At 43.9% G+C, this 27,123-nt stretch overlaps 2 protein-coding genes across 2 annotated transcripts in view; one reads left to right on the forward strand and one right to left on the reverse strand.

Annotated features, from left to right (window-relative positions):
• Positions 1–7,082, forward strand: part of pde11a (phosphodiesterase 11a) — a 35,693-nt gene extending 28,611 nt beyond the window's left edge. The window contains exons 15-20 of the mRNA XM_041951065.1: positions 1,278–1,378; positions 1,605–1,682; positions 1,768–1,831; positions 2,210–2,284; positions 3,078–3,161; positions 6,849–7,082. Of these exons, the coding sequence (XP_041806999.1) occupies positions 1,278–1,378; positions 1,605–1,682; positions 1,768–1,831; positions 2,210–2,284; positions 3,078–3,161; positions 6,849–7,082 (636 nt within the window). The remainder of the gene's footprint in view (positions 1–1,277; positions 1,379–1,604; positions 1,683–1,767; positions 1,832–2,209; positions 2,285–3,077; positions 3,162–6,848) is intronic.
• Positions 7,083–10,287: 3,205 nt separating this feature from the next.
• The window catches only part of agps (alkylglycerone phosphate synthase), a 28,620-nt gene continuing 11,784 nt past the window's right edge, over positions 10,288–27,123 (reverse strand). The window contains exons 11-20 of the mRNA XM_041951471.1: positions 24,008–24,135; positions 23,432–23,483; positions 21,795–21,871; positions 21,597–21,709; positions 19,828–19,897; positions 18,657–18,718; positions 17,783–17,872; positions 16,009–16,108; positions 15,820–15,877; positions 10,288–11,989 (exon numbers count right to left, since the gene is read on the reverse strand). Coding sequence (XP_041807405.1) covers positions 11,868–11,989; positions 15,820–15,877; positions 16,009–16,108; positions 17,783–17,872; positions 18,657–18,718; positions 19,828–19,897; positions 21,597–21,709; positions 21,795–21,871; positions 23,432–23,483; positions 24,008–24,135 — 872 coding nt within the window. The 3' untranslated portion in view covers positions 10,288–11,867. The remainder of the gene's footprint in view (positions 11,990–15,819; positions 15,878–16,008; positions 16,109–17,782; positions 17,873–18,656; positions 18,719–19,827; positions 19,898–21,596; positions 21,710–21,794; positions 21,872–23,431; positions 23,484–24,007; positions 24,136–27,123) is intronic.

Below are 27,123 nucleotides of genomic sequence, written 5' to 3' on the forward strand. Positions count from 1 at the left end.
CCTCCTCTCTTAGCGCCTTCACATCTTCCGCTTTCTCCACAGACAGACTCCTCCACCCGTTCAGACCATCCTCTAGAGGAGGGCGCCTAAGTGCTGAATGAATGTATAATACATGACGGAGGAGAGGCCTGTTTTAATGATAGAGGGCCCGAAGTGAGAGATGCTGCTTACTTATTAAGAGCTGCTGGCTTCCCTCCTCCTGCTGCACGGAGCCGTTCACTTTGATTGCTGCATGTTTTTTACAGTTATGGTTTAGTCGTGCTAATAGGCTAGTTTTCATGAAAGACACGTCATAGTAGGATTAGAGAAATCACTCCCTCATTCACTTATTCACCTCCCTCTGTATTACAGATACTCAATCGTTTGCTCTATAGTGAGCAGTAAATTCAGATTTCAGACACTTATGAATGATCATCATTTTGCCTCATCACTGACAGGTGTAGTGTTGATAGTGGGGCACCTCATGATTTTCAACCTGCTGTTCACAGTCCCGTATGCATTTATTTGGCCAAAAAAAACCCACTATAACAGTTTAATCACAACATTACGATAAACTTTATGCAGAATTTACACTATTTTTAATTGTTCTTTCATAATGGAGCTCAAATATACATTAACTGCTAATCTGACTGAATTACTACTTGCATTTTCATCTTTTTGACTATTTTTGGGCAGCAATTACATTTATTGGTTATTTCTGTGGCACATGGTTATTTTGGCATAAGTTGACACAAGTGGAGGCACCTTCTGAGTCTTTTATCTCCCAAATTAATGTGTGAAGATCATGGTGAGAGTGCACTATTTGAGACCTCTACTGATATTTCAGAGTGGAAATTGAATCAAATAATAATGTTGAAATGGAAATATACATTAATTAAGCAAAGATTGCTGAAATTTGCTTAGGAAATTTAGGAAAATATGCACCAGAGATCGAATGTTTGAAGGTTAAATATGAGTTAATCAACACATACCCACGTCTCATCAGCTGTGTTTTTTCTAGTATGTCAAATCCAATGATGTTTGATGAGCCAATATCTGCCAGTATTGTCTGCAGAATAATTTAACAGTCAGTCTCTTGTTAAATAATGAAAAACTATCTGTAAAATAAACCTATTTAAGGAGGAATAGGGACCCTCTGTTAAGTAAACGGCCCCCGAGCCAAATATAATGACTAATTCATCCAGCAACTGTAGTCCTTTATTCTAGGCTCTTTGTGTGCAGGTGTGACAGATGTGTGGTGATTCTTTATCATGTTATCTCTGTATGTGTCTCCACAGGGTCACAATATCTTCTCCAACCTCTCGTCCACAGAGTACAGTGACCTCATGCAGCTGCTGAAACAGTCCATTCTGGCCACAGACCTCACACTTTACTTTGAGTATGTTGTGCTAAACACCACGCTGCTTATTAAACTGTTAAATCTCCTGACGGCGAGGTGTCCACAGAGCTTGGCTGACTCCAGTCTACTAACTAATTTACAGTGAAGCACAGCCAGTCTGTCTCTGTGCACAGTGTGTTCTTTAGCCTTCTTTTAGGTCATACCGCCCCCTTGTGGATTGTATATCAGTTACACCTGCAGATACAGCTGCCTTGTTTTCTTGCAGGAACAGAAACACGTTCTTTGAGCTGGTCAGCAATGGAGAGTACAACTGGAATGTGAAGGCCCACAGGGACATGTGCAGGTAATGCCCTGCACGCAGACGCATGGGTGCAGAGTCTCGAATGCCATAAACGCTACATGAGGTAAATCTGTGTGATCCCTCTCAGATCCATGATGATGACTGCGTGTGACCTTGGCGCTGTCACGAAGCCGTGGGAAATATCACGCAAGGTGAGCAATGCTCTCTTATGTGTGCAAATTCACGTACAGTGTTTCTAAACCACTCATCTACTGCAGAGCCGAAACAGTTGATCAGTTAATTGATTAGTTAAACTATTCGGATAATCAATTAATCATTGAAGTTCTTTTTAAAGCAAGAAATTGCCAATAATGTCTAAGTTCCAGCTTCTAAATTGAGTGGATTTGTTATTTTCTTGTCTTATGTGATTGCTAACTGATCATTAGGTTTTGAGGTGTTGATCATCACCTCTGGCTTTAGGACATCAGACTTTCCACCGTTTTCTTCCATTTTATAGACCAAATGAGGACCTGATTAATCGATCATGAAAATAATCGTTAACCCTGTGTTCACCTCCTGTCACGTTCCAGGTGGCAGAGTTGGTGACCAGTGAGTTCTTCGAGCAGGGAGACAGGGAGCGATCGGAGCTGAAGCTCACGCCCTCCGTGAGTGCATCTCTGCTTTTCTGCTGCTGTGCCGAGAGCGTGGACCGTTTAACAGTCATTCTTTAAAAAAAAAAAAACCCTCCTCCCACACAGGATTCAAAGCTAACACTGACCTTCCTGTTCATTCAGCTGTAAACACACGAGGCACTTTGGTGTATTGGAGCTCCACTAGCTTTGACTTCCTGATATCTGAGATCTCTATTTTTCTCACATAGATGCAAAAGGAGGCGTAGTAACAAAAGCAGGGGGAGACTCGGGTCCTAATGGAGATGTTGTCTTAATTCATAAAGTGCTCAGACTGCCCTCAAAGCCTCAGCACCACAACAGAGGAGTGCCGTGTGTTTGATTGAGCAGCTTTGAAGGCCGGACTGTGTTGCGAGCTCTTAAAGGGGAGAAAACCAGCAGCTTTCCTTGTGCAATTAATGGCTGTTGACTAATCGAGCCTGGCCACATTGCCTCCCCTCTGAAATAACTAATGCAGTAGCCTCAGGTCTGCCGCTTGTGTCAAACCTTTACCGCTCTGTGTGTGGGTGTTGGAAATTAAATATTAACTTCTAAGTCGTAGCCCAGTAACTATCTCTGAAGCGCAGCCTCGGCGGAGCCTCTTAAGTCCGGGCTGCAGGAGAATGAGGCGGGACAGAAAACGGTTGGAAATGAACTCAGCCGTCTGGAGAGCTGAGGGAGATTCTTCTTTCAACCAAAGCAGCTCTTTAGCCTCATGTTAATCACATTCACGTGTCTGCTTTGTTTCTCTAAAAAACAGATGTGCTCTCCAACTTCTTCTCGTTTTCAGGCCATCTTCGATCGAAACAGGAAGGATGAGCTGCCAGGGCTCCAGCTGGGGTGGATTGATGGGATTTGCGCGCCACTGTACGAGGTAACCCTCCCAGCTTCGCCGCTCTCTGGCCTTCGTTGCCGCACATCCGCCTTTTTCCATCAGCAGCCGCTGTCCTTCCTCTGCTATTGTCCCCCACTGACGCCAGTGATGAAACTGTCACCGGCAGCTATTCAGCTGTGTCGGCAGCCACAGATCTCTCACCGAGGAAGAGATGCTTTTTTCTGAAGCAACTTCAAGGCCGCGTCATGTTCCTTTGAGAACGAGCGTGCACTCTCTGACTGCGAGGTGGTGGAGTGTGTGCACGGAGAGCTGCGATGTTAGACTAAGGCCGTGTGCTGTGGGCTCTGCTGCACAGTGATGAAATAAGCGAGGGTCGACTGTTTGACTGCACGCCGCTCTGCTGAGACATCTGGGCTAACGCGCAGATAGAGAGGCTGGGGGTCCCAGCCGAGCTAACATTAGGGTCAGAGTTAGTGGTTCTGTCAGGGAATGAATGAAACCTACCCTGTGTCCTCTCCAGTGTAGCAATGTGTGCATGTGTGTTCCTGGTTGACGTCAGCAGAGACTCACCTGCCCCCCCGCCCCTGCTGCCTGCAGCAGAGGCTGTGTGGGAGAGAGACTGAGGAGATCAGGTCTGTTAAGAGATGAAGGCATATTCATGAAAGCGAGCAAAATCAGACGCGTGAGAGCTGTGGAAGGACTCGAGGATAAAATAGTTTGTTCCCTCATGCAGCTCTGGGTGTTTTTTCTCTGCTTTTGTGCTGTTAAACCACGCAGCAAGACCTCCCTCCTCTTTACTGTCATATTAAACACATTACTCTTAGTCATCACGAGCAGAAAACAAACAATAGATCATCTTCGCACCTATTGAATTATCCCCAGGATCAGAGTGAAAAGTTGGGCTGATCTTCGCCGGGCTCCGGCTTCAGCAGCACTGCTGTCTGTGTGGCGGAGATAAAAAGGCATCAAAGCGTCAGTGTGCGCTGTCTGCGTGGGGGGGTTGCCTCCACGCCGCCTCGTGTGAAAGCTGATGTTTGGAGAATGCAGATGCGGAGCTCGCGATCATGCTGCCGCCAATTAAAAGTGCGAGGGGGAGAACAGAGGAGGTGCAGAGGCGGCAGGGTTTTTGTCCGTGGGCGGAAGAGATCTCCTTCTTGATCTCGCTGATCTCCTACTCCTGGTGGTGGCTCGCTACTTTGTGGAATATTTATCCCCCATTATATAATCTTCCATCTTTACACCCCAGCGCGTGACAGTCTCCCTCTTCCTCCTCTGCTCCTGGAATAACGATGCTGCGTGAGCCATATAAGATATATATAGAACTTTATTTAAGCACTAAAGGGCCTCACTGAGATTTAACAGCTCTGTGACAGGAGCTCTTCTCACATTAAACTTAAAATATAGAGGTTAATAAACATATAACACAGACTTTGAATGAATCAGATCAAATACGACTGTTGTTTGTTTATGTTCGACTGTTAAATGAGGCAGCCTTTGTGTCTGAGCTAATGACCTCAAAACTGTAACAAATGTCAGAAAATAGTGAAAAATGCAACTTTACTGAAGACAAAGTTGATGTCCTCAGTTAGAACCCCCAAATGATCCATTTATTATCACATAAGACATAAAAAGCAGCAGAGCCTCCTGTTTGAGAAGCTGGAACCGGTGAGCGTTTGGCCTTTTTCTTCTTGAAAAATGACCTCAAAGATGGCTCGATCATCAAAATGAAAGCAGATGTGGAGAAAAACTCAAACCTGCGAGCGTAACTGAAGCAGTCTGACTCCTCCAAACAGGCGCCGACCTCATCTCAAACCACCGCAAAGGAAATCCACACTCTAATGTCGCTCAGCATCGCAGGCCTACAGCTTCACAATTAGTGGCACACATTACAATTACAGCACTGAATTATTGAGTCTCACACAGCTTTTAAAAACACCTTCCAGGACACATCATGTTTTCTCCTAATGCACCAAAGTGGGCAGACGTTTATTATTTTTTGTTTGTTTGTTTTTTTGTCAAAGAAAGAAACTAGTCTGGATGTCTGAACTTGGCCACATTATAGAGCTTTGTTCTGGTCGACCACCCACACAACTCTTTTAATTGTTCGTATGAATATAAATGCATCTCAAATCGCCGGCCTGCGTTTAAAGTTCAGTTAATTGGCAGCTGTGATTAGTTGTGTTTTCCCCAAGTGTGGCAACAGATTTGATTTCCCTTTCATACGTACAGTACACAATCCCCAGCGTAGGTGTACATGCCCATTTATTTCTTTCATTTTTACAATGGCTACCTGCTCGACTCTTATATATGTGTGAATAAATGAGCGTTTCCTTTGTGTTGTATGTGGGACCCATGCCCGCATGTTATATTTCCATATGAAACGGGGTTAATGAAACAATAGCTAATTGCAGGTTTTCCTGGAAGCCCAATAGACACTGCAGACAGTGTTAGGAGAACGGAGGGGAAAACCCCCCCCCCCGTCTCTCAGGTAATTTATTAAAATGGAGGCAGACGGCTTTGACTACGCTGCCACTTATAGCTCAACGTGGAAAAATGACAAAGGCGACTTATCTCGGCCGTACATGTGTTTGTAATCTTTAAAAGCAGCCATCCCATTGCCTTAAACTCTCCAGCCACTGTATGTAGCTGTTATTGTCACGGCGTGCTCTCTGTATTGTTTCATTTGTTTGGTGCATTTCGTTCATTTGATGAATAACGAGCCGCTCTTCTAACCTCAGTCTGTGCCGCTCGTGTATTATTATTACACCGTAGTCACAGAGCGCAAAGCATGCGATTTTCTGAAAAATAAATACCCGTTGATCTTTGAAAAAGTTTTTTTTTTTTTTTTAACAAAACTCATTGTTCTGAAGGGACTGACTCCTCTAACTTTCTGGTTGAAAAAATGCTCCACGATAACAAAGATTTTTAACCTGTTTCTGAAGCTGCGACTATATTTCTTAATCCATGTCACTGGACGTGACAAACAGGCAAATTATTAATATGGTATCTTGGATGAAGTTATCAAATATTGGGAAAAACATCAATATAAATCAATATAACTGATAAGGTTCATGTAGCAAGGAGACTTCTTATTTCTGGCTAACATCTTTGTTTGTTAGCATGCCGATGTTAGCATTTAGCTCAAAGCACTGCTGCGTCTAATGCTGCCGAAAACCCGACTTCCAACCTAAATGCGTCCCACAGCATCTGCTCCAGAAAACATGGACGCCCATAACAAACTTATTATTATGACTTATGTTATTATGACCAGTCTCTGAACTTCACGAGCGTATTACCACGCTCTAAAGACGACGGGAGGAGCAGGCTAGCCCTGCGTGCTAGCAAAGACTAATATCAAGCACAAACCAACTGAATGGAGGAGGGAAATTACAAAGTTGTCACAGCACGTTTCAGAACACAAACACAACATGAAGTAAAAACTACTGATTGATTAATTCATTAATCAATGAAAAAGTAATTCTGCTTACTGTTCACTGTGTGCGCCGCCATGTTGCCGCAGCGTCAGGTGTGCTAACGTCAGAAAACTCAGGCTACGTGGATCTTGCCTGAGTCTTTTTTAACACCACTGGGTGGGTTTTTAAGAGAAACACTCGATTTTACACAAACTGAAGCCTCCTCTTTTCACACTAATAGTGTCTTTTTTTGTTTGCTTTCATATTTAATGTATATTTTTACATTCTCACCCCCTCCTTCCTCTTTCTCCAGACTCTGGTCAAGTTGAATCCCAAACTCCAGCCGATGCTTGACATGATCAAAGCAAACAGGGCCAAGTGGGAGGAACTGAACAAGAAGAGACAACGTGGCCAGAGCGTGTCTGCGCCGGCGAGCCCCTGCAGTGGCGACGCCGCGGAAACGAGTGGCGGCACCGTGGCCAAAACGGGCAGCGCGCCCTGCTGCAGTGGTGATGCTGACGGCACGTCGTCCAAACCTGTTAGTTAGCTTCAGACGCCGTCTCCGAGCTGACCTCTTAGGCTTACTTCCTCTTAAATGCGGCCTGCAACAGAGGCGGTGCAGTGCATGCAGAGGTCCTTGGGCTCTGCTCCTCTTCGCTTCTGCTACTAGAGACGAGCTTTAGACTTGAGTGCGGCGCTATCATAGAAGTTTTTCTGCTGCCTTCGGCCTGCCTGTGCCGAGGGCTGCCAGAGCTGTGTTTGGCAAGCTTGTCGGAGCAGCTCCAAATCAGCTGACGACGCCGTGTCAGAAGGGAAACTCAAACCACCGTGTCAACACGTCAACCAGCGAGCTAACTAACTGTTCCGGGCATTGCACAGATTTTTCGGCACAACAAGGCATGGAGAAAAGCGGAGAGGAATGTTAGTCTCAGCTGTTTTTGCTCTCGGTACCTCCTCGTTGCTCGCATTTTGACCGGGGCAACAGATATTTTTTTGTAAATCTGTACATATGCTATGGGGTTATTTACAAGTGCTGTTTAAAAACCTGTAAGCTCTGGATTGTAACGTGGCTGTAGAGTGTCTGAAGGATGAAAGGGGTGCAGGAACAGCAGAACCTGCAACGGCGCTTGCAATGCAAATTGAGTGCTCCGCTCCCTCCCTTCCTGTGCCTTGTTTTAAGATCCTAATGAAAAATGCATGGCCTCCTCACCGAGATTCTTAGATAGTATGGAAATCCATGTTGAACCATGTCATATGTTTGCCATAATTTGTAAAACCACTGACTGCGGTTATGTCCTGACCCCATTTTAGCCACACAACATCGCTATATATACATACAGAAATCTATTTTGCCCAGTTTTATAAATGCAGGGTCTCACTTGTCACACACACAATGTGCCTTGATGAAGCTGTTCTGATATCACATTTATTTCTGCAGAAAAAGTCCTTTCAGCTACCGATTAAACATTGATAACTGATAGCATATAGACGTTACGTTTCATATAAACTCATTAAACTACATTTAAAATAATAGTTTGACATTTTAAGAAATGCACTTACATGTTTTCTGGCAGAAAATTAGATGAAAAGACTGAAATCCGACCCTTAAGTAAAGCTACAGCCAGCCAACAGTTAGGTCAACTTAGCACAAAGACTATTAACAGGAAGATGAAACTAGTCTGAGTCTGTCCAAAGGTCATAAAATCTCCCTACCAGCACGTCTAAGGGGTTATGGTGGACTGTTTCTTGTGTTTTTACTTCGGTTTTTGCACAGATATAACATGTTTATTTGAGCCAGGCTAGCTGTTTCCCCGTTTTGCAGTCTTTATGCTATCTAAGCTAACCGTGAGCTAGCTGCAGCTTTATTAAGGGAAAAATATGAGAGTTGTTTCCCCTCCTCTTTTTTTAACTTTTCACCAGAAAGCAAGTAAGTGCCTTTCTTCAAATGTCAGACTTTAGCTTTAATCCAATATTTGGCCTTTTCTCAAGGCTCACAGATGCTACTGAAACAGCTGTTAAAATCTCTAAAAGAAGACTGAGACACTGAAACTTGTAGTATGGAAGTGCCCATGTAGTCACAAGCGATTACTTTGATATTAATATCGTTCTCAGTATTATTTTCTGGGGTGGGGTTTTCCTTATGAGTTGTGTTGTAGCTTTGTTAATTGGAGTTGAAAACGTGACTGTGCACATTGTGTGGCATGGATCTGTGTGCTCTACTGTATTTTAGTCGAAGAGCTGGACTGAAGTCGACCAGAAACATTTTGAATTGCATGTTTTATGCAGTATTAAATTCAACCACTTGCTAAGGATGTAGCAAACATGTGAGCCGACAAATACCTCGTACTTTGAACTTCATCAGTAAACACATTATGTCATCGGAAATGCATGATTTAAATTCTATTGCATCATGTTAACGTGAATTATGAATATCGCTGTTCTATTTTTCTATTAGGTCTCCAAACGTGGCCGACTTGTCTTTTTTTCAATGTAACGTGCTTCTCGTTTTTCTTCTCTCCCAGTTTGGAGTTTGGATTTATTTACGGCAGGCTAAACTGAAAGAAATCTAAGGCATGAAAAGGCAAATGTGCAATGTTTCTGTTCAGAGTTTAAATAAAAATATGCTGCTATATGTCTTCTGGTTTATTCTGACACCAAACTGCATTGACTGAAACACTGAATTTTGAAGTTGAATATGATACTTCTATTCCAGCACCATTCAGAGGTTAGTATTGATTTTACATATAAAACATGATGACATGTAAATAACCCAACATTATATAAAATTGTGAAAATTAGCCCTACCTCACTGAACTACAACAAAAGGCTATGTACACTTAAACACATAAGTAATAACAATCTAATAATATAATAGTACAACACTTTCAGGTGTCATTCTTCTGCATTATGAGTACAGTTTGCTAGCAATACATACGTTTATATGTCACTTTGACTGCAGGACTTTTACTTGCAATCAAGTATTTTTATATTCCAGTATTGGTGCTTTTGCTTAAGCAAAAGACCTGAACACTTTCATCACTGATTATACAGTATTCTTCCCAGTGCAGTGCTGACCTCATGTGGACAAATGTATCTTTACACCTGAAATATATCTCAATGAAATACTGCAGGAACATTTCATTGAGATTCAGAGAAAGACAGGAAAAGATAACAGAAACATAAAAAATAGGAATTAGCTGCAAATATAGGAATCTCCAATCAATATTACACACCTCTAATACGGTGATTGATCTGGAATCATGTTAAATCCTTCATGTCTTTAATTCTTATACATCCGATGCATTCATTCACACAACCCTTGGTATTAAACTACAGTGCGAGGAGTGTGATAGCTGCAGTGCATTTCATCGACCAAGGCTGAGCTCTATTGCTGTTGATAGGTGGTGGTGACGTCGGCAAGCAGTGTGTGGGTGGCTGTGTGGGCGAAGATGACTCCCAAATGAGCCTGTGTGTAGGAAAAAAAAAAAAAATCCTGTCAGGAAGCAAAAGACAGGCTCAGTTAAACTCCTCTGTGCTGGATTACCTTGAGCTCAGTGTGACGCAGGTAGAGGAAGAGCAAACAAAAGCCTGCTCTCAGGCTCCTGTTGACCCTCCTAGCACTGTCTGACAACATAAATAAAAGCTACTGCTGAAGAGCCGGATTGGAAACGATGTATGAGGGCGGGGGAGGTTCCTGCTCTCTGAATGGTGTTGTATTTTGCTAAAGGAGAAATCAACGACTGGGATGTTTTAGTTCAATTTATTGCACAAACAGCATTGACAAATGTACTTGGATGTTACTACGATGTTAAGAGAAGTGGAAAATAACAAAAAGGTACATCCATAACATTCAAAAGCTCTCGCACGATTTTTGACACGGGGGTAAACTGTCAATTGACGGGTCCCTACTGAGTCCTTTTATTTGGGGAATTATTATGAATTGGAGGACAGGATTGGTGCAGGAAAACATGAAGCACAGATCAGAAGGGAAGAAAAGGCAGGATTCTTCAGGAAAGAGCTCTTAAAGCTTGACTTTGCTTCAAAATCAATGGTTAACAGTGGCAAATGGTACAAATGGTAATGGTATGGTCTGGTATCAAAATGTACACAACAGTATCCGCTCCAATTACCTTCACACAGCACAGATACACCAACAAGGCAAACGTCTTCAGGAGGAATTACAGGCCAATTAAATGGAGCAGACATAATTTAATATACAGAGAATTTTAGCACATGTAACAGTCACGAATATCTACATTTACAGCTCTCAGAAGGGTCATCTTTGCATATGCTGATTAAAAAAATACAGTTTAGCTGTGCATGACTTTACTAACTGTGTGTGACGGTTAGGTGGTTACACGGTCAAACGTGTGTTGACAGTATGCTTGCATGATCTGATGCGTTGAGTCTTTGGTACAACGTGAGCACCGGGATCCAGAGGCCTTAAATTGCAAATGCGGTCACATTGAAGCAGGTGTGATAGAAAAAACACGATGGCTTTTTTTTTTCCCCCCTCTTCACTCGGTCAGTAACAAACCATGCAAGGTAAACACTTTCAGTACAAAAACTACACACATGAGGAACATCTGTCCTTGGAAGCATACTGTACTCCTGAGGGGGGGGGGGGGGGGCTTCTTGTTAAAATTTGGAGGGGCAGAGGGAGGCTTTAGACAAACAAGTTTGTCAGCAGAGGAACACACACACATATACTCCAGAGAAGTGTCTATGGCAATAGGTGAGTACAACAGAAGGCCATGAGGGCAAGAAAAAGATGAAGTGGAGACACGGAAAACACCATGTCTGAGTTAATTTTGCTTCGCAGAGGGTACACCAGCAGAGAGTGTAGCAGGAGAACAGGAAGGCAGACAAAAGCTTTAGAAAGGCACAGAGCTTTAGAGAGCGCATTCATCTAGAACTCACCACTAAAGAAGTGCCACACACACACACACACACACACACTGACAAGAAGAAAGTAAAAACAAACAGATGAGTCAACTGTGTTGGCAAAGATTCGGGAACTGGTTAAACATAAGCAAATGTGACAAAATCAAGGTTCTGTTGCATCGCGGACGCAGCTCCAACAGTGAGCTGAGGCCACGACTCGGCGGCAAGAGACGAGCTTCATCGTGAATGATAATGATTGTTACAGCATGTTAAGTGCAATATAATGTTAAAGAATAGGTTTGGGTGAATCGATAAATGGCACCGAATGACTCTCATTGATGAAAAAGATCTCTCTCTCCATTTTAAATTCACATTTAGTATCTATTAATCCAAAATGCACAAGATGCTTTTAGAAAAAGGTGGGATGAAGATGGACAGGAGCGGGAAATTAGAGGAGGTTCCTGTTGCCAAAGATGTTATTGGGGTCCACGTAGTCCTTGACAGACTTGAGCATCCCCATGCCGACGCTGGAGACGGTGTCTCTCATCCACTCCTTCCGAAGTTTCCCCACTGAATGACAGAGGAGAGAAAAAAATAAATAAATAAAGTCAAGGAAGAGGACCGAGGGGGAGAAATAGAGGAATCGGCACGGCTGATTGCTCAGCAGGCTGCTGGGAGCCAATCAATCTTGTGAGAGTGAGTGAATAAACAGAGGGTGATAAATGCTTTTATTCAGAGAGGAGAAATGTTTTGCATGGCATGATTTATGGAGCTCAGCAGACTATCAAACTCATTAGGCTCTGTGTGTTCCCAGAGGAGGGGCCGGCTGGCGGCTGGAGCGGGCCGTCCCCGGCTCCCTCGCTCTTTCAGCCACCACTCCCCTCCATTTCCCTCCCTCTGGAGTCACTGGAGCGTTTTTTTCTGTGTGCGTTTCTGTCTCGCTGTGCCCACGAGCCCACTCCCGCAACTGACCCGCGAGGCTGTTGTGCTCGCCTGTCCCGAACACCGCTCTGAGCCCTCTGACACTGGCCCGATCACCAACAGGGTGCCAAAGCCAACCGTGGAGCGCCACACAATGGTCCTCTGTCAGCAGGACTTTGGCTGTCAGCCGCTCTCCACCCTCCCCTTCCTCGTCCTCCTCCAAACCCCCAACCTGAGGAGCGGGAGCGGCTGTGGCATGAAGCCTAGTGAGGGTGCCCATTGCTTCACCAGCTGTCCAGTCCGACATACTTCACAGCGCCTGTACCCGACAGGTTCTTAGCGGAGAGTCTGGAGCCAGCGAGAGGTCTGGTGACAGCGGAGGACTGGGAAACCCTCACTGGAGAGCCAAGCTCTTGTCAGAGAACTTCCAATAAAATAAAAACTTTGATTTTCTACAAGCCAGTAAAGCTGGAGAGTTGTTTGATTTTGTGCAGACAGCCACAAACTGCAAAATGAGGATCAACTTTCACATCATGCTGAGGATTTAAACGTTAAAGACTTGTTTTCGGGCATTTAGCTTTTATTTGATAGTTAAAAAGATTAGAGACAGAAAAGAAATGGGCAGCACCTAACCGAACAATGAATGTAACTAGCAGCCCCAAGACCCCCAGGAGTACCAAAATCCCCAGACTGACTGTGTGCCTCTAGGTTTTTGGTTCACATTTGTTAATATGATCTCAGCTGGTCCCTGCAGTATTAGTGTATTTTGTGGACCTGAGCTCAATCCTACATATTCCTAAATACAGTAGATTTAATAAAATGATCACAATATGGGTCCACTGGCATGATTAGAGTCAAATGGATCTATCAATAAATCAACAGAAAATAATAATTGACTGTCAATTTAAAACAAAAATGCAAAAAAATAATGTCTGGTTCCACATTGTTAAGACTAAACAACTGATCAAAAAATAAAAGAATCATCGACAATGAATAAATTAATAATAGCGTGACTGATAATGAAAGTAATTGTAAAAGTAAGTAAGTAAAGTAATAGCTGCAGCTTTATTTGTCAGACTGAACTGAACTGGGGACGTTGGAGTTACACAGTATGAACATCCCTGCAGGATTTTACGTCGGTTACATTCAGGAAGAAACAAAACTCAAAATCGAAATAGACGAATGAGCTCAAAGTCGGTCTGCAGGAATCAGCTTTAGCTGTGTTAGATCAAAGCTGGGTAAATGTTAACTTCTGGAGGTCACGTCAACTTCAAAGAAATTTGTGATATCTACATTTCAAAATTCAAAAAGATAAATTTGAGAATCGAGCAGCTCAGAGCAGGTGCTGCCCGCTGAGTAAACCAGCAGTGTAATCACTTGAGATTAGATACCGAGGCCTGAAAAGGTGTGTGATGGGAGTGTTCACAGGCCTTCCCTTCCCTCTGTGCACGCCTGTCTGTGCATCACTAGCAGCTCTAGTGTTAATAGGGCATGATGAGGGAGGGGGCATCAGTGCGCCGTGTTATCAGAGTCCAGCCAAGAAACCCAGATGGGGATCAGCCACGAGGCTAGCGAGGCCCATCTCCTGACAAAACAGGGCAGACAGCGGGGTCACCGGGGACTCTGATACCTCACGCACCTCCAGATGGTGACAGAGGGACCAATCAGCTGCTGCCCAATAACTAAGAAAGTACCCTGCTCTCGACAACCTCCTCCTCTTCGGTCCTTCCTCCCAGTTCCACCTCCATCCCACCCCTCCTCTCAGGAAAAGGAGAGAAAACAGAAGGTGCTGGGACTGCATCATTGCCTCCATCACTGTGATAATTTACACATCTATCTTGTCATATTCTCTCTTTTTTGCCTGCTATTGCAATCAATCTCACCAGGCCTGGTCTGTGCAGCTGAGACATGCAAAGAGGTGCAAGTAGTTTTTTCAGAAATGACAGATTTTTTTTAACAAAGTCTTGTATTTCCCTTGTGTGGAAAGGCCTGGGGGTGAACGGCAAGGTGGGAACATCACTAAATCAGGTCACTTTTCTGTCTCCTAGTGTGGGTGGCAGAGGTAGCGAGATTGGAGCTTTGCAGAGCCACAAGGTGAGGTGAAGATGCCGGGCACCCCGGGGTGGCCCCTCGTACAGAGGAGACTGTAGAGGCCAGGCTGAGCCTCGACCCCTCGACACGCCGCTCTCACTCTCTGACAAATGGGGGTCAGGACATGAAAGACGGGGGGGGTAAGGTAGTGTCCCCTGCGTTCCCGTGATATGGCGGAGCCGGAGTATTGGCTGAGAAGCCGTGGTGCAGGGCTGATAGATGGATGACTCTCCTGGTGATGGATGTTCAACAACTCTTCACCGCTGCGACACCGGTGACCTACTTACACAGGACACCTCTCCCAATGTTCTGGCTTCCAGAGCCAGCGAGCACTCAAACACATAGCTGAGCTTTGGCCTTAACTATTTGAGAAATCTGACTCCATCTCAAGTAAGAGTCGTCCGGATTTTCGTGATGGACAACAGTCAACACGTGGTGGTGTTCAGCTGAGTATTATGTCCTGCAGCGCTCGACACGCCCAGATCCCCTTACCTACGCCCACGCAGCACAACACTGACCTGCTGTAAATACAGGGCCACAAAAATGTATATTTCCTCCGGTGCCCTCCCACCTCACCATCCTCGACTACATCTGTTTTGTTTGATACACAAAACCCAGTGAAACTAGCTCCATTTGTCAAGCGCTGATTGTGGGCAGACAAACCGGCCTGTCTGCGCCCAGATAGCGAGCCCCACTGTTATTAATCACAATTACAGAGTGGGCTCCGCACGCGGGAGCTGCATCAATATCCCCTCCTCTCCTCCCCCCGTCACCTCCCTGTTCTGCTCGGGGTGGCTGGGCCACCGTTTGGAGGTCAGTATACAGCCTGCGATAACGGCGGCATCATTTACCCCGGCCCACCGCCTCCTTTTTATTAGCAATCTTTTAATTTTGAACCCGTCCCCACCTTCAGGAAAAATTGTGATTTAATATCGCAGCTGATTCACTGCATACTGTTTTTGACAGGCGTGATGAATAGCCTGAAGTGATGTATGAAAACAGTGAGGCGGATGGCAATATAGATAAGGCAGCCATTTCGGTTAGCCCTGATGGGGCCCAGAGAGTTTGCTACGCCGCCCTCCCCTGCTCACGTTTCATTTGGTCACTGCTGAAATGAACAAATAGCCGAGTCAGAGCAATTCATCTGAGCTGCGGGAACATATTTTGGACACGTGAAGGGAGCAATGAAAGATCTCCGGCCAAATGCACATTTACAGCGCGACTGGCTGCCTGCTCGCTAGCATGGAAGAGCATGCTGGGAAAGCTCGCCACGCTGTCGTTGCCACTCAGTGCAACCTCTTTTTCAGAAATTAGAATCTATGAAAGGCTGCAAACATCAAATCATCTAATTCAGTGTTGTACTATTTGAATTTTTCAGGTTGCATTACCTCCATGGTGATGTGACAAGCTCCCTCCATTGGCAAGGATCTCTTCTCTAGCTGCATGCTGGGAAACAACGAAAGAAATAAAACCATACTCAGTAATGTAATATCCAGCAAATCATATCAGATGTAACTGTGATCTATGAAAGGACTGAAACCACAGCCACAGTGTTGCTAAAAACATAATGGTCATACCTCCACTTGTTCATACACGTGTATGGGCTCACTGAGGCCCCTGTAGTTGAAGGCAAAGTAAAAGTACACACAGGCACCAGCGTCGTACGTCTGAGTCACCCTGTAAGAAAATAGGTAGGAGTCATGTTTAAACAAGCAGAAAAGACTCCTTCATGTTTCCCCTTCAGCTCTGAAAATCTCATTTCCATGAATCCAAAGAGCGGCGTTTTGTGGAGGCGCTCCATTTTCATACAATAAACGCATTTTTATTCCTCCATAAGTGGAAGACAAAGTAAAGCGGGAGGTCTGGCTTTCCCCAGCGAACCCCTGACCTCAATTCCATTCATGGCTTCCAGAAAGCAGACGCGGCGCGGAAGCACTGTCACCTTTAATAACATACCATTATCACACATTAAATGGCCATCAAATGCTTTTACTGAATCATCTGAGCCACATTTGCACTGCAGGTAACAGGATGATTCAACTGACACTTTGAGGCAGAATGGAAAATGGATCAGTTTGTTGTTTTACACAGAACTAAATATCCCTACTGGTCATGTGGCCGCTGCTTAATAAAATGCATCTTTTACTCCCATCAAGTAAAAACTGTTTTTGCCAAGAATGAAACGCTCCTCCGGTTCGCCTGTTCTCTCTCTGGCCTCGCTCCCTGTGGAGGAGCGGGGTGCAGAGCCCTTGTTCATTTGACATGCCCCATCACCTGGCACGCTGACTGTTCTAGAGGTTAAATGGACAAATCAATCATGTGACAGACTGCAGCCGGGAAATGAATGGCTGCAGCATAATCAGGCTGAGGCCTAATCTGTCCGCAATCGGCGAGCAGAAGCCTGGTGCCCCTCAACCGGCTCGCCGTCTGTTCGTCGGACTGTCCGTCTGTATGTCTCTGTGGCTCTTGCTACCTCACAACGGGCCGAGGTTAGGCGTGGGCAAGCACATTCAATACTTTTACATGTGCTGAAATGCTGAAAAGTCATTGTTGGTTTGTGTGCTTGCTTTTTTACATGGTTTTATGTGAAATTTTAGACAATAGGCAAAGTTTTTCTTTTATTTAGACATTTAAAGGATATGTCTGTACTTTTCTTGTGGCCAACAAACTTCACGAACAGGCCAAAACCAACAATTAATTGATCCTTTCAACAGGCACTTCCTCTGTGCCACAGAGCTCCATCATTGCCTACAAACAATTTAACACACATATGAAGCCACTCTGTTGCACTGGGTGACATGCTCCTTCATGACGAGCAACATGGCCCACTGTTGTATCAAATGTATTAATCCGCTGCTGAAAATAGTCCCCAACAAATAGACTATTTACTCCTATTTGAGGAATATTTACTAAAAACTACAGAGCCCCAGTGGCTGAAGATGTTATTTAACCTCTTTTAAACAAGAGAGTTCACATTTGTGACCTGTTTTTAAAGATTTATGTCTTCAGAATTAGCACATGGACTTGGGAGTGCCTCAGACAGGATAGGGAAGTCAGAAAGTATCAAAAGACGGACTAAGTTAGATTGTTAGATTTGGACTTTAACAAAAAAACAAAATATGGAAAAACTTGAGCCTTCTCCTGCAACATTTGAGAAAAAATCGGTTTTGTGGGAAAAAAATGTTTATACTTAAGTAAGTGTGGTATTGGTGAAAAACTCAGGTATTGTACTGAGGTACATTATCTGTCTCTCAAATTTTTAAATGAAACCCAGCCCTAATTGGGGGATTGTGGAAGAGTTCTCTACAATCAGCCTCAATCTGCATGAAAACTACTATTTGCAAACATTACCTGCACGTAGATAACGGTGGAAACTGCACTCCCCTGTCTTTACACTCTCGAATGATGCGTGCCTTTACATTCCGGCAAATGTCCAACACCCTGGAAACAACGTAAATGGCAGAATGTCAGTCGAAACAGCAATATTTGTGCATTTAAAACGTGACACGCTCAGGGATTTTACATTAGACTGTATTAATTAGCAAGGAAAATGTGTTAAAATCCAGAAAAAGACACAAGGCCAGAGAAGAGGAGGAGGAGAGACTGACTAACATGACGACCATTGTGGGAGAGGTTCCCACTGGTGTGGAAATGGCCGCCAGTCCTGAGCATGTGCAGCTGTGTGTGGAGTGTGGAGGATGGGGAGGAGGATGGTTAATGAGCCAGGCACATATGCTCGCCTCAGTGCCTGATCTCTTGGTCTCTCCCGTCAGGCATTACACAACACGGAGCTGTGTGTGCTCCTGGTTGTTGTTGTGTGTTGTTGTGTGCGTGAGAAAACGATGATGAAACCGTGTAGAAAATGCAGCACATGCCACATACCGATGTGAATATGTGGCTCACGTTGCATTTCTTCGCGCAGAGAATGCACACAGATTCTCTCCTATAGCGTGCGTGTCAGTAATGGCGGGTTTGTAGGCTGAGGAGGCAAAGCTTCCGCCAACGCAGAGCTGGTTAATGGGGTGGGGGTAGGGGGGTGTGGGGGGGCAGCATGAAGGTGAATGTCAAAGACAGAGGCAAAGAGACATAAAAGGACGGGAAACAGGAGCAGGAGGAAGACAGAGGAGTCTGCCAGGAGTGACTGCGTGGGAGGCGAGTAAAGAAAAATGTTTACAGCTATTTAAATAAATCAGAGAAAAGCCTGTAGCTCATGTCATGCATTTACCTGTCCCAAGGCACAGAGGTTTCAAAGGACTCCCCGATCACATAGTAGTCCATGCCCAAGTCCTGCTCAGAACACAACATTAGCATTAGCAGGCTGACAGGCTAACAGTCACTCAGTAGATTTACATGCGCACAAGAAACCAGGAGACTGGAGGGAGTCCGGTTGTTCAGGTAATCAGCCAACAGGTTAACAGGTTTATAGCAACCTGGTTACTGTAAAATCCTGATGATGAACTGATCAGAAATCAGATGTATCCATTACTCCCCAACCCTGTGCTAGAACTATGGCTTCCTGATTTTAACTGTTTTAGAGACAGAAAAGATGCCGCTTCATTATTTTTTTGTGTTTTGTTCAACACAGCGGGTGGACGGGCTCCGCAGCGAGAGCGCAGGTTTGCCTTACAGCGTGACTGTGTCCACGATTGAATGCAAGTCTGAAGGCACCGCTAGGAAATATGTGTGCAATGTCAAAAATAAAGCAATTTTAAAACTTGGTGTAATTTCAGTTCATAGCTTCTTTTACAGCTAAAATGAGTAAGTTCGGCTGCTTATGGTTACATTTTACGAGAGTGGACAAGACTTTGAAGCTGTATTTTTTGTAGAAAGTGTTCCAGCTATAGAAGAAAGAAGAGGTTGAAGAGGGTTTTTTTTTAAAGCTTTGAGTGTGTGCCTATTCAGCTGAGCTCATTCAGACTACTAGAGGCTACTTGTGCCAGGTTCAGTTTGTGCTGGCCTCTGAATAACATTATTTTCTATGTGATGATGCATTAATATGTGTAATGACTCTGCTCCTCTTTTGTCACAGCTATATTTCCCAACTCATATTACTGCAGAAAGCTTTGAGTAACCAGGCTACTTAAGCGCATGCACACTCCTTGCTCATTTATATGTTTCTGTGATCAAAAAAGGCCTCTGACAGGACTGACCTAAGGCAACTCTCCATTGTCATTTTGACTGCAACCACTGTGCTCTGCTCATGATGTCGATACCTCAGTGTTAGACCCCCTGACACCAACTGTGACCAGATCAAATCAAAGACAAAAAAACATTCTGCGGCCTTTCTGTGCTGTTCACTATCCTATCTGCTGTCAGACAGCGTCCTCCCCGCCCGCCCCACCTGTCCGTCAGCTCAAGCAGAAAAAAAAAAAAAAAAAGCCAGAGAAGCGACCCACCCGGAGGTAAGCGATGACGAAGGTCAACATGTAGCCCCTCTGCCCATTGTCCTCTCCAGCTGCCAGGCCCCTGGAAGCAGATAACAGGGTTAATATTTAACAGCTCTTTTCTTTTAGCTTTGTTGGTCGGGCCGCTGCCCTCACAACAGCTGCCTGGGAGCCTGTCAATCCAACAATGTACAGATCAATGAAGCTATGCTCTGTGCATCGCCACAGGTCAGCCACACATCCATCACCTGCAGTGGGTAATCAAATTTTCATCCACCACCCAAACTAATCAGGCCAGGCTCATTACAAAATCGCTATATTGATTTTCACCCTTCTTCCTGTTTCCCCAGCACATAAGAAAATATTCCTCGCAGAACCGCACCAATCCATCACTGGCACTTGATCTGATGGGTGATCGTGATTTATTTGAAATAAAGCAATAAAGCAGAGGATGCTGCATGTAACTGACAAGTTTCTTATGATTTAATTGCTGGATATTACCAGGGCAGAGCTCCAGCTACCTGCACCTCCTGGCACTGGGCCAAACAGTAACACTAACAGGAATATACGATCAATGAGCATTACTCAGGAAGAAATCACTGATCAGCGAGGAGCACAGAGGATCCCTGGTTTGTCCTCTATTTAAAGTGGTGTTCTATGAGCGGTGGGTGTCTGATAAGTAGGTATTTCATTCAAATGACGGTTGAAACATATCAAGAACAGAGTGGACATTTGGGTCAATATATTTTTTTTTATTTTAGGATGTCTTTTTGTTGGCAAGCTTCCCGTAAAAAGGCAAGAACTGAATTTCTATTTGTATGAATGTTAGGATCACTGTTTTGTTTCTTCCTGACTTTCAAGTAAAGATTAACAGATTTGTCTTGAACCAACAGTCATCGATCAGTCACCTGGATTTGTCCTGTTGTGATAAAAAGAGACAGGAAAATGTTCCGGTAATAGAAAATGAAAGGGAGAGGAAAATGTATTTGCAAATTGTACTTTCAGCTTTTTGTTTTTTTTAATGTTCAAAAATGACTTGATTTTCTTTTTCAAAATGGAGCCAAAAATAATAAACCTTGACTCTAGTGAGAGCAGATGGCATTCTGATGTGTAAAACTGCTATCAGACAACTATTAATGTTGTCAAAAGTCAAACAGTAAACACTCAACACTGTGTTGAAACATCAGACTCCACAGTTACCTCAGAATGACTAATTAACAATAATTCTTGATCTCTCATCCTCGGTTGATTTCTGTTAGAACAAACTCATCTATTAAACTACTGTTGGGGGTTTAAAGCAGGAGCAGGATAGAGAGAGCATCCCTCTCAGGCTGACAGGCAACTGATTTCCACCAAAAGTCCTCATTGATCTGTTTCATGATCAATCACAACAGCGAACCAGGCTCCGTCTTCTCACCCTGCGGGGTCCTGAGGGGAGCTGCGCCCTGCTGTCGCCGACCACACCACACCTACTTTAACACAAAAGCCGGCCTGACAGGAGGACATCCACAGGTGATCCATCAATCCACACCGAGACAATCTACTAAGTAGAAGGCCAAGTCTGAAGTGTGTAACTGTGCTTCTCCATCCTTTTCGCCGCTACTACATAATGGCTGGTTAAATAAAGTGACATCAGCGCCTCAGGCAGCTCCCCATCATGCTCAAAGTCACGCCGAACGGTGCTTTGTCATTTCTGTGCTTTACACGGCCGGGACCTGTAGCTGATCTTTGTGATGTGCGTCGTTCTAACGCAGCGAGAAGGACAGAGGACGACTACTTACCCAAATTTTGCGGCGATGTCATAAACTTGCTTCTCATGCTGCAGGACCTTCTCACGGTCTCCCTCAAACAGTAGCGTGGCCACACACAAATGGTTGGGGTCAAACCCTTTGAACTGGAGATTAAAGAGGCAGATTCATTTTTCATGAAAAACACTCAGGGCAAGCAACCGGTGACATTCACTTTGAATCTTTTTTTACCTTGGTGATGTAAAATTTCTTCAGCCCGTCCAAAAAGGAGGTGAAAATTGAGGATACTTGAGGCTTCAGGGCATGACCTGTGAAAATATTAGATAAGAGTCAGCTCCATTTATTCACAAAGAAGTGGGCGTGAAAAAAGCATGATTTTTTCACACATTAGTCATACCCTGCTTCTGCTTGCATCCTCCAGCATTCTGAGAGGGCAAGCGAGTCAGATTTATTTGGGGTTTCAAACAAAAGGAGGAAATATAAATGGTAACATTTGAATAACTTTACAACTGGCCAGTGGCTGCCGGCGACAGCGACTATAAATCAGAGGGTTTCCGAAGGGAAGTGGGGTTGACACAGCGATATCCGTCTTCCTCACCCACACTTTTTGATTTATTCGTGATCGGACGCACAAAAGCGCCTGTGGACAAGCGAAAATGAGGGGCTGGGGCCAATGGGATGGTTATCAATCACAGCGGGGAAGTCACGGGTGATGTCGCCGAGACTTAACAGTTCATTTATTTCCCCCCATGCTCGAGTCTCTTCATCACTTAGTGTCCTAATTGTTTCCATTCCAAAATTTGATTGCAGGTCTTGAGGTCTCTCGCAGCCATCATACTTGTTAATTAAATACTCAACATCCAGAGAGAGAAAATTACACCTACACTGTGCACAATTTCACTTTAACTCTCCCCTCTGTGGTTTGGTTGTTTTTTTCTTTTTGGCATATCAACACATGCTGCTACTTAGTACAACATTCTCATTTTTCATCCCGTGCATCAAGACAGGCAGTGCTAAATTGTACTTGTAGTCCCAATCGGAAAAAAAAAACTGTGAATACATCAGCTCACCTTACTCAACAGCCAACATGATTAAAAGTGAGGACAAGCCACTAATAAGCCCAAGAAGGTATCATAGAGCCATGAGTTTTAGTTATTAGTGGAAAAACCTGGTCGCTTCATCTTCCCTACTTAATGCTAAGAAGTGCCTACTCTGTGAAAAGTGGAAATATAGGGGAGATAATGAGATCCCTGGAGACTGGGGGAACTTCACACAGATCTCTGGCAATGCCAGATGCATTCCACGAGACCTTAAGAAACAACATCATAAAATTTCAATGTAACAACTACTTAATTTTGGCCAGGGTCATTTTTTATCTTGTTTCAATTCTTTGTCTCTGTGTGTGCAGCTATTCTGCGGCAGAAATGCTAATCAATTTAACGGTTCTGTGCTGTGGAAGGCAAAATCAATGCATGCCGCACCACTGCCATTCATTGTTATTCTCTCAGTGGTATACATCAACGAAGCACAAACCCACGTATTGACAAAAAAATACAATATGAGAAACAAATTTCAACTCAGAGTAAATATGATTATTGGCATGCTGCTGGTTAAAAGCCTGTCTCATGATGCAAAGCTCTCTGATCGAAGCCAAAGGTTAAATTAGGGCCTGTAAGGAAAAAAAAAAAGCTTCCTGAAAATAAAAACCAGGTCAAATAAAGCCCTACTTGTACAGTGACGTGTTAGCACAGAGCACTCAGAGGGCTTAAATGAGAGTGATGTTCATGTAGACGAGATAATGACAGTAGCGATGTGCAAAGCTTCAAGTCCAGGCTGGCCTATATTGTGAATGATCAAACAAAACTTACCAAATTTAAACTGTTCATTATCCATGAGTCGTATAGATGCCGGGGCACACCTCTGAAAAATAAACATTGGTACATGTTAGTTTGAATAACAAATTCCTAGAAAATAAGATGCCAAAATAAAATTTCCACCAAATTAAATCAACATTCATTATTGTCAAAGTTTAATGCAAATGCTGGAGCTTCGGCTTGAAAGCTTTTGGCCTTTTTTTGATGTCCGAAACATACAGTCTATGGACTTCAAGCCATTTAGCTTGATAGCTTGATGCATCTCACAAAGAGCTTCAACAGGCAGCATCAAGTTTGGATTTGCTTTCAACGGGCATCATCAGTGTGTCACAGGGGACATCTTAGCTTGGACCATAAATAAAAATCTATAAAGACATTTAGCTTCTTTTTGCTGCTTGTTGCTGGCCGGTCCGTTTTAAAGAAGTGAGGAGGTAAAGTGAAGACCTGTAAGTGCTTATTGCGGGTTGGGTGAGCCTCCAACACACCCAAAAGGTTGCAGGCCTCATGTTGAGACAGGGGGATGAAGCAGTGACGAGGCGCGGCATGTTTAAGGAGAGATTAGTCTGTTACCTGTCTGGCAACCTCTCGAAGACAGGCAACTCCCTGCTCAAAATTAGGGAATACCACCGAGCCATATTTCTGATACTCCGGCATGGGACGAATCTTCATCGTTACCTCGGTCACCACACCCAGGGTTCCTGTGGAAAATCACAGTGAGAGATTTTAAGGAGCACAAAGAGAAGCAAATCAGTTCCCACAATTTATATGACCTAACCCCCTTTTAGACCGGAACTTAAAGACTGTTTTACTGGGCTCTGGTACACGTCCCAAGGGTCCTTTGGGTGACCTTTGTCTCACATTTCACTGAGTATATCTGGTTTTCTACCACACACTGGGGGACAACTAAGATTTATCAACTTAAGAGCATGAGGAAATAAAGCAGGGCTCTATCAAAGGCAGCGAGGCCAACAGAGGCAACACATACACAGGTACACCGAAGCCTCTGGCTGGCCTTATGACCCTGAAAACTGTCAACCATTAGCTGCTGCAGCTGAGGGAGTCACATTGCATGTATAAAAACCAGTGTCTACCCTGCCTTACACAGCAAATATATCTGGGAATAATACAAAAAACCTGTTTTTATCCAAATATCCCAGTTACCTGCAGCTAGGGAGTGCTGTCCGCCTTCCCAAAGTCTGCAACATTAATGTTATTTATCATAAACAAAAAAAAGAGATTGTGTTGACTTTTATTTGGTAAACTTTCCTCTCCTCTTTGAAATTTACAGAGTGACCAGAAAACCCCTGTAAAATCCAACACAATAGTCCTGTAATAAACTCTAACTTTGTGGAACTTGGAATATTTTATCGTTGTTATCAGTATCAGAAAGGTGCTGATTCAACTCAACAGTGATCTTTAAGGCAGTCATTTGGGGGTTACTTTGGGGGTTACTGTTGGGTTACCTTGTAGTATGGATTTTACACCTATTACTTCTCTTGTGGACAATGTGTATTGTTTAGATTAATTACTTGCTTTTGTGAACACAGCAGTGACATACGATCACTTTTATAGTTGATGTAGCAAGATGATCATTCATTTGGTGTCTCTGTCGACCTGGTTAATGGGAGCCTAATTTTCACTCTCTTTTAGCTCTGTTTTTGGTCTCTTTTAACTCCTATAGGAAAAATCTGCCTCTTTAGCTGCTACATGCTCCACTATGTTCACCGTCTAGTTGCTAACTGTGTCTGTTTGTTGTTAGGGCTTAGCAGGTAGTGTACAGTGGGTTTCTCATAACTCATAAATATGACTATTTTCTGACTAACTGATTCAACAATCAGACATATAACCAACAATGAAAACAACTGTTAGTTGCCTGTGAATTTTATTGGTTTGAACCACACCCATTACTGGCCCCCAGCCTACACGTTCTCTGTTACTGCAGACCATCCATTTAGAGATGCATCTCTCCTGAACATAGCCTGTTCCATTAGGAGCCTGTTATGGCTGTTAATGAGCCCTCTAACGTGACACTACATGCCACACGCTGCTCCCTAGTGGCCCAGCGGAAAACATGGGACTCCATTAGGCTTCAGCCACGAAAAGCCCCTCCCTCCTGACAGTATGCAGGAGGAGCCACTGAGTGGGCGAGCGAGGAGGAGTCAGGGAGTGAGAGAGAGAGAGAGAGCGAGAGAGAGACAGAGAGAGAGAGAGAAATCTAGGGAGGAGCCAGAGTTGAGTAAAAGCGAGTGAGAAATAAAGGGAGGCCATAACAACACAAGGTCAGAAAAACACTCTCTTGGGGATGAATTCAATGCAATGAAAAGCTGGAGTGCAGCTTAAGCCATTTTTACTACGACCATATCTATTAAACCAACCTCATCTTACAGGAGAGGGGCTGATTTCTGGCAAAAAATTTAAAAAATAACCTAAATAAATCTGTGTGGACAACGTTAACAACTATGAAGCCACCATTTCAGAATAAAAGAATTTACTCTGTGCATTAAATTAGCGCTGGTTGGCTTAACTCACCTACCTTACATCCTCCTCGGTTGAGAGGGGTTTAAAAGACAAAGGGATTACCATTGATTATTCCAATCATTCGTCACAGTGGTCGAAGCGAGAGAGAAGGAAATACTTTGCATTCAGGCTACTTCAAGGTCAGAGAGATAGAGAGACCCGGTTGTTGCGCAGTGAATGGGAAGCTCTAGGCTTCACAGCAATTTCTGATAAAAAGGATGCATTCCACTTAACATGCAGGGCGTAGTTGAGGGTTTTAGTGTGGTGCCTTGTTGTTGTGGCCTGCCGTCACACTGGAGGATGCTGTTTCTGGGGTGAGGAGGTAGATAATTTTAATGAGATTGTGAGGTGGTGTGACCTCTAGGTCCAGCATTAGGCCTCCCAGAAGTGCATGTGCTCCCAGAGACGTGTAGTCCTGTTCCATCTCGGTTCCAGCACCAAACCCCAGCAGCACGCTCCTCTTCTTTACACTACCCACTCTTTTGTGCGTGCACTAGGAGGTATTATTATAACTATTATTGTTAATCGTAATTTATAAACTGGGCCTTTTAAAGCATTTAACCTGTTGGCATGGACTATTGTTGCTGAATGTATGTCGAGTTTTTGGAGCTGCTGATGCTGTTTTATAAAGATTAGACACTTTTCTGATATTAGACTGAGTCACTGAAAACCAACTTACTGTTGTGAAAGTTGTTCTTTACTTGTTGTTACATGCTTTTAAATATGTTCCATGATTGCATCAAGTGAACAGCAGACTTGGTGAAAATTTAAGGAATCGTACCAGCCTGTTTTAAAATAAAGTGAGTGCAGTATGTATTTAATTCAGTGTAATTGACAAGCAGATGCTCGGTTTTTACTTTCAGTGAGCCACCGTCTTTTTTAAGGATGCAGTGGTCAGAATTGTGGTATCTATTTAGGAAACAGAAATCCTGATGTGCTTTTTACAGTTTAGCAACAAATGATTTGATTTGTCACCATACAGACTCACATTTTCTGACCTCTGACAGCCAACACGTACACACTCTTACAAACTATCATGATCTTTCAGTTGTCTTGCATGCTTTTACATGTGTGAGCACATGTGAAGAAGTCATTAACCAGACTCTTTCTCCCACTGCACAGTACATACACAATACCTGCTTGATTCTAGTGCATTATGACGCACATCT

Source organism: Chelmon rostratus, chromosome 13 (genome assembly GCF_017976325.1).
Source record: "Chelmon rostratus isolate fCheRos1 chromosome 13, fCheRos1.pri, whole genome shotgun sequence".
In the NCBI taxonomy this organism is placed as follows: domain Eukaryota; kingdom Metazoa; phylum Chordata; class Actinopteri; order Chaetodontiformes; family Chaetodontidae; genus Chelmon; species Chelmon rostratus.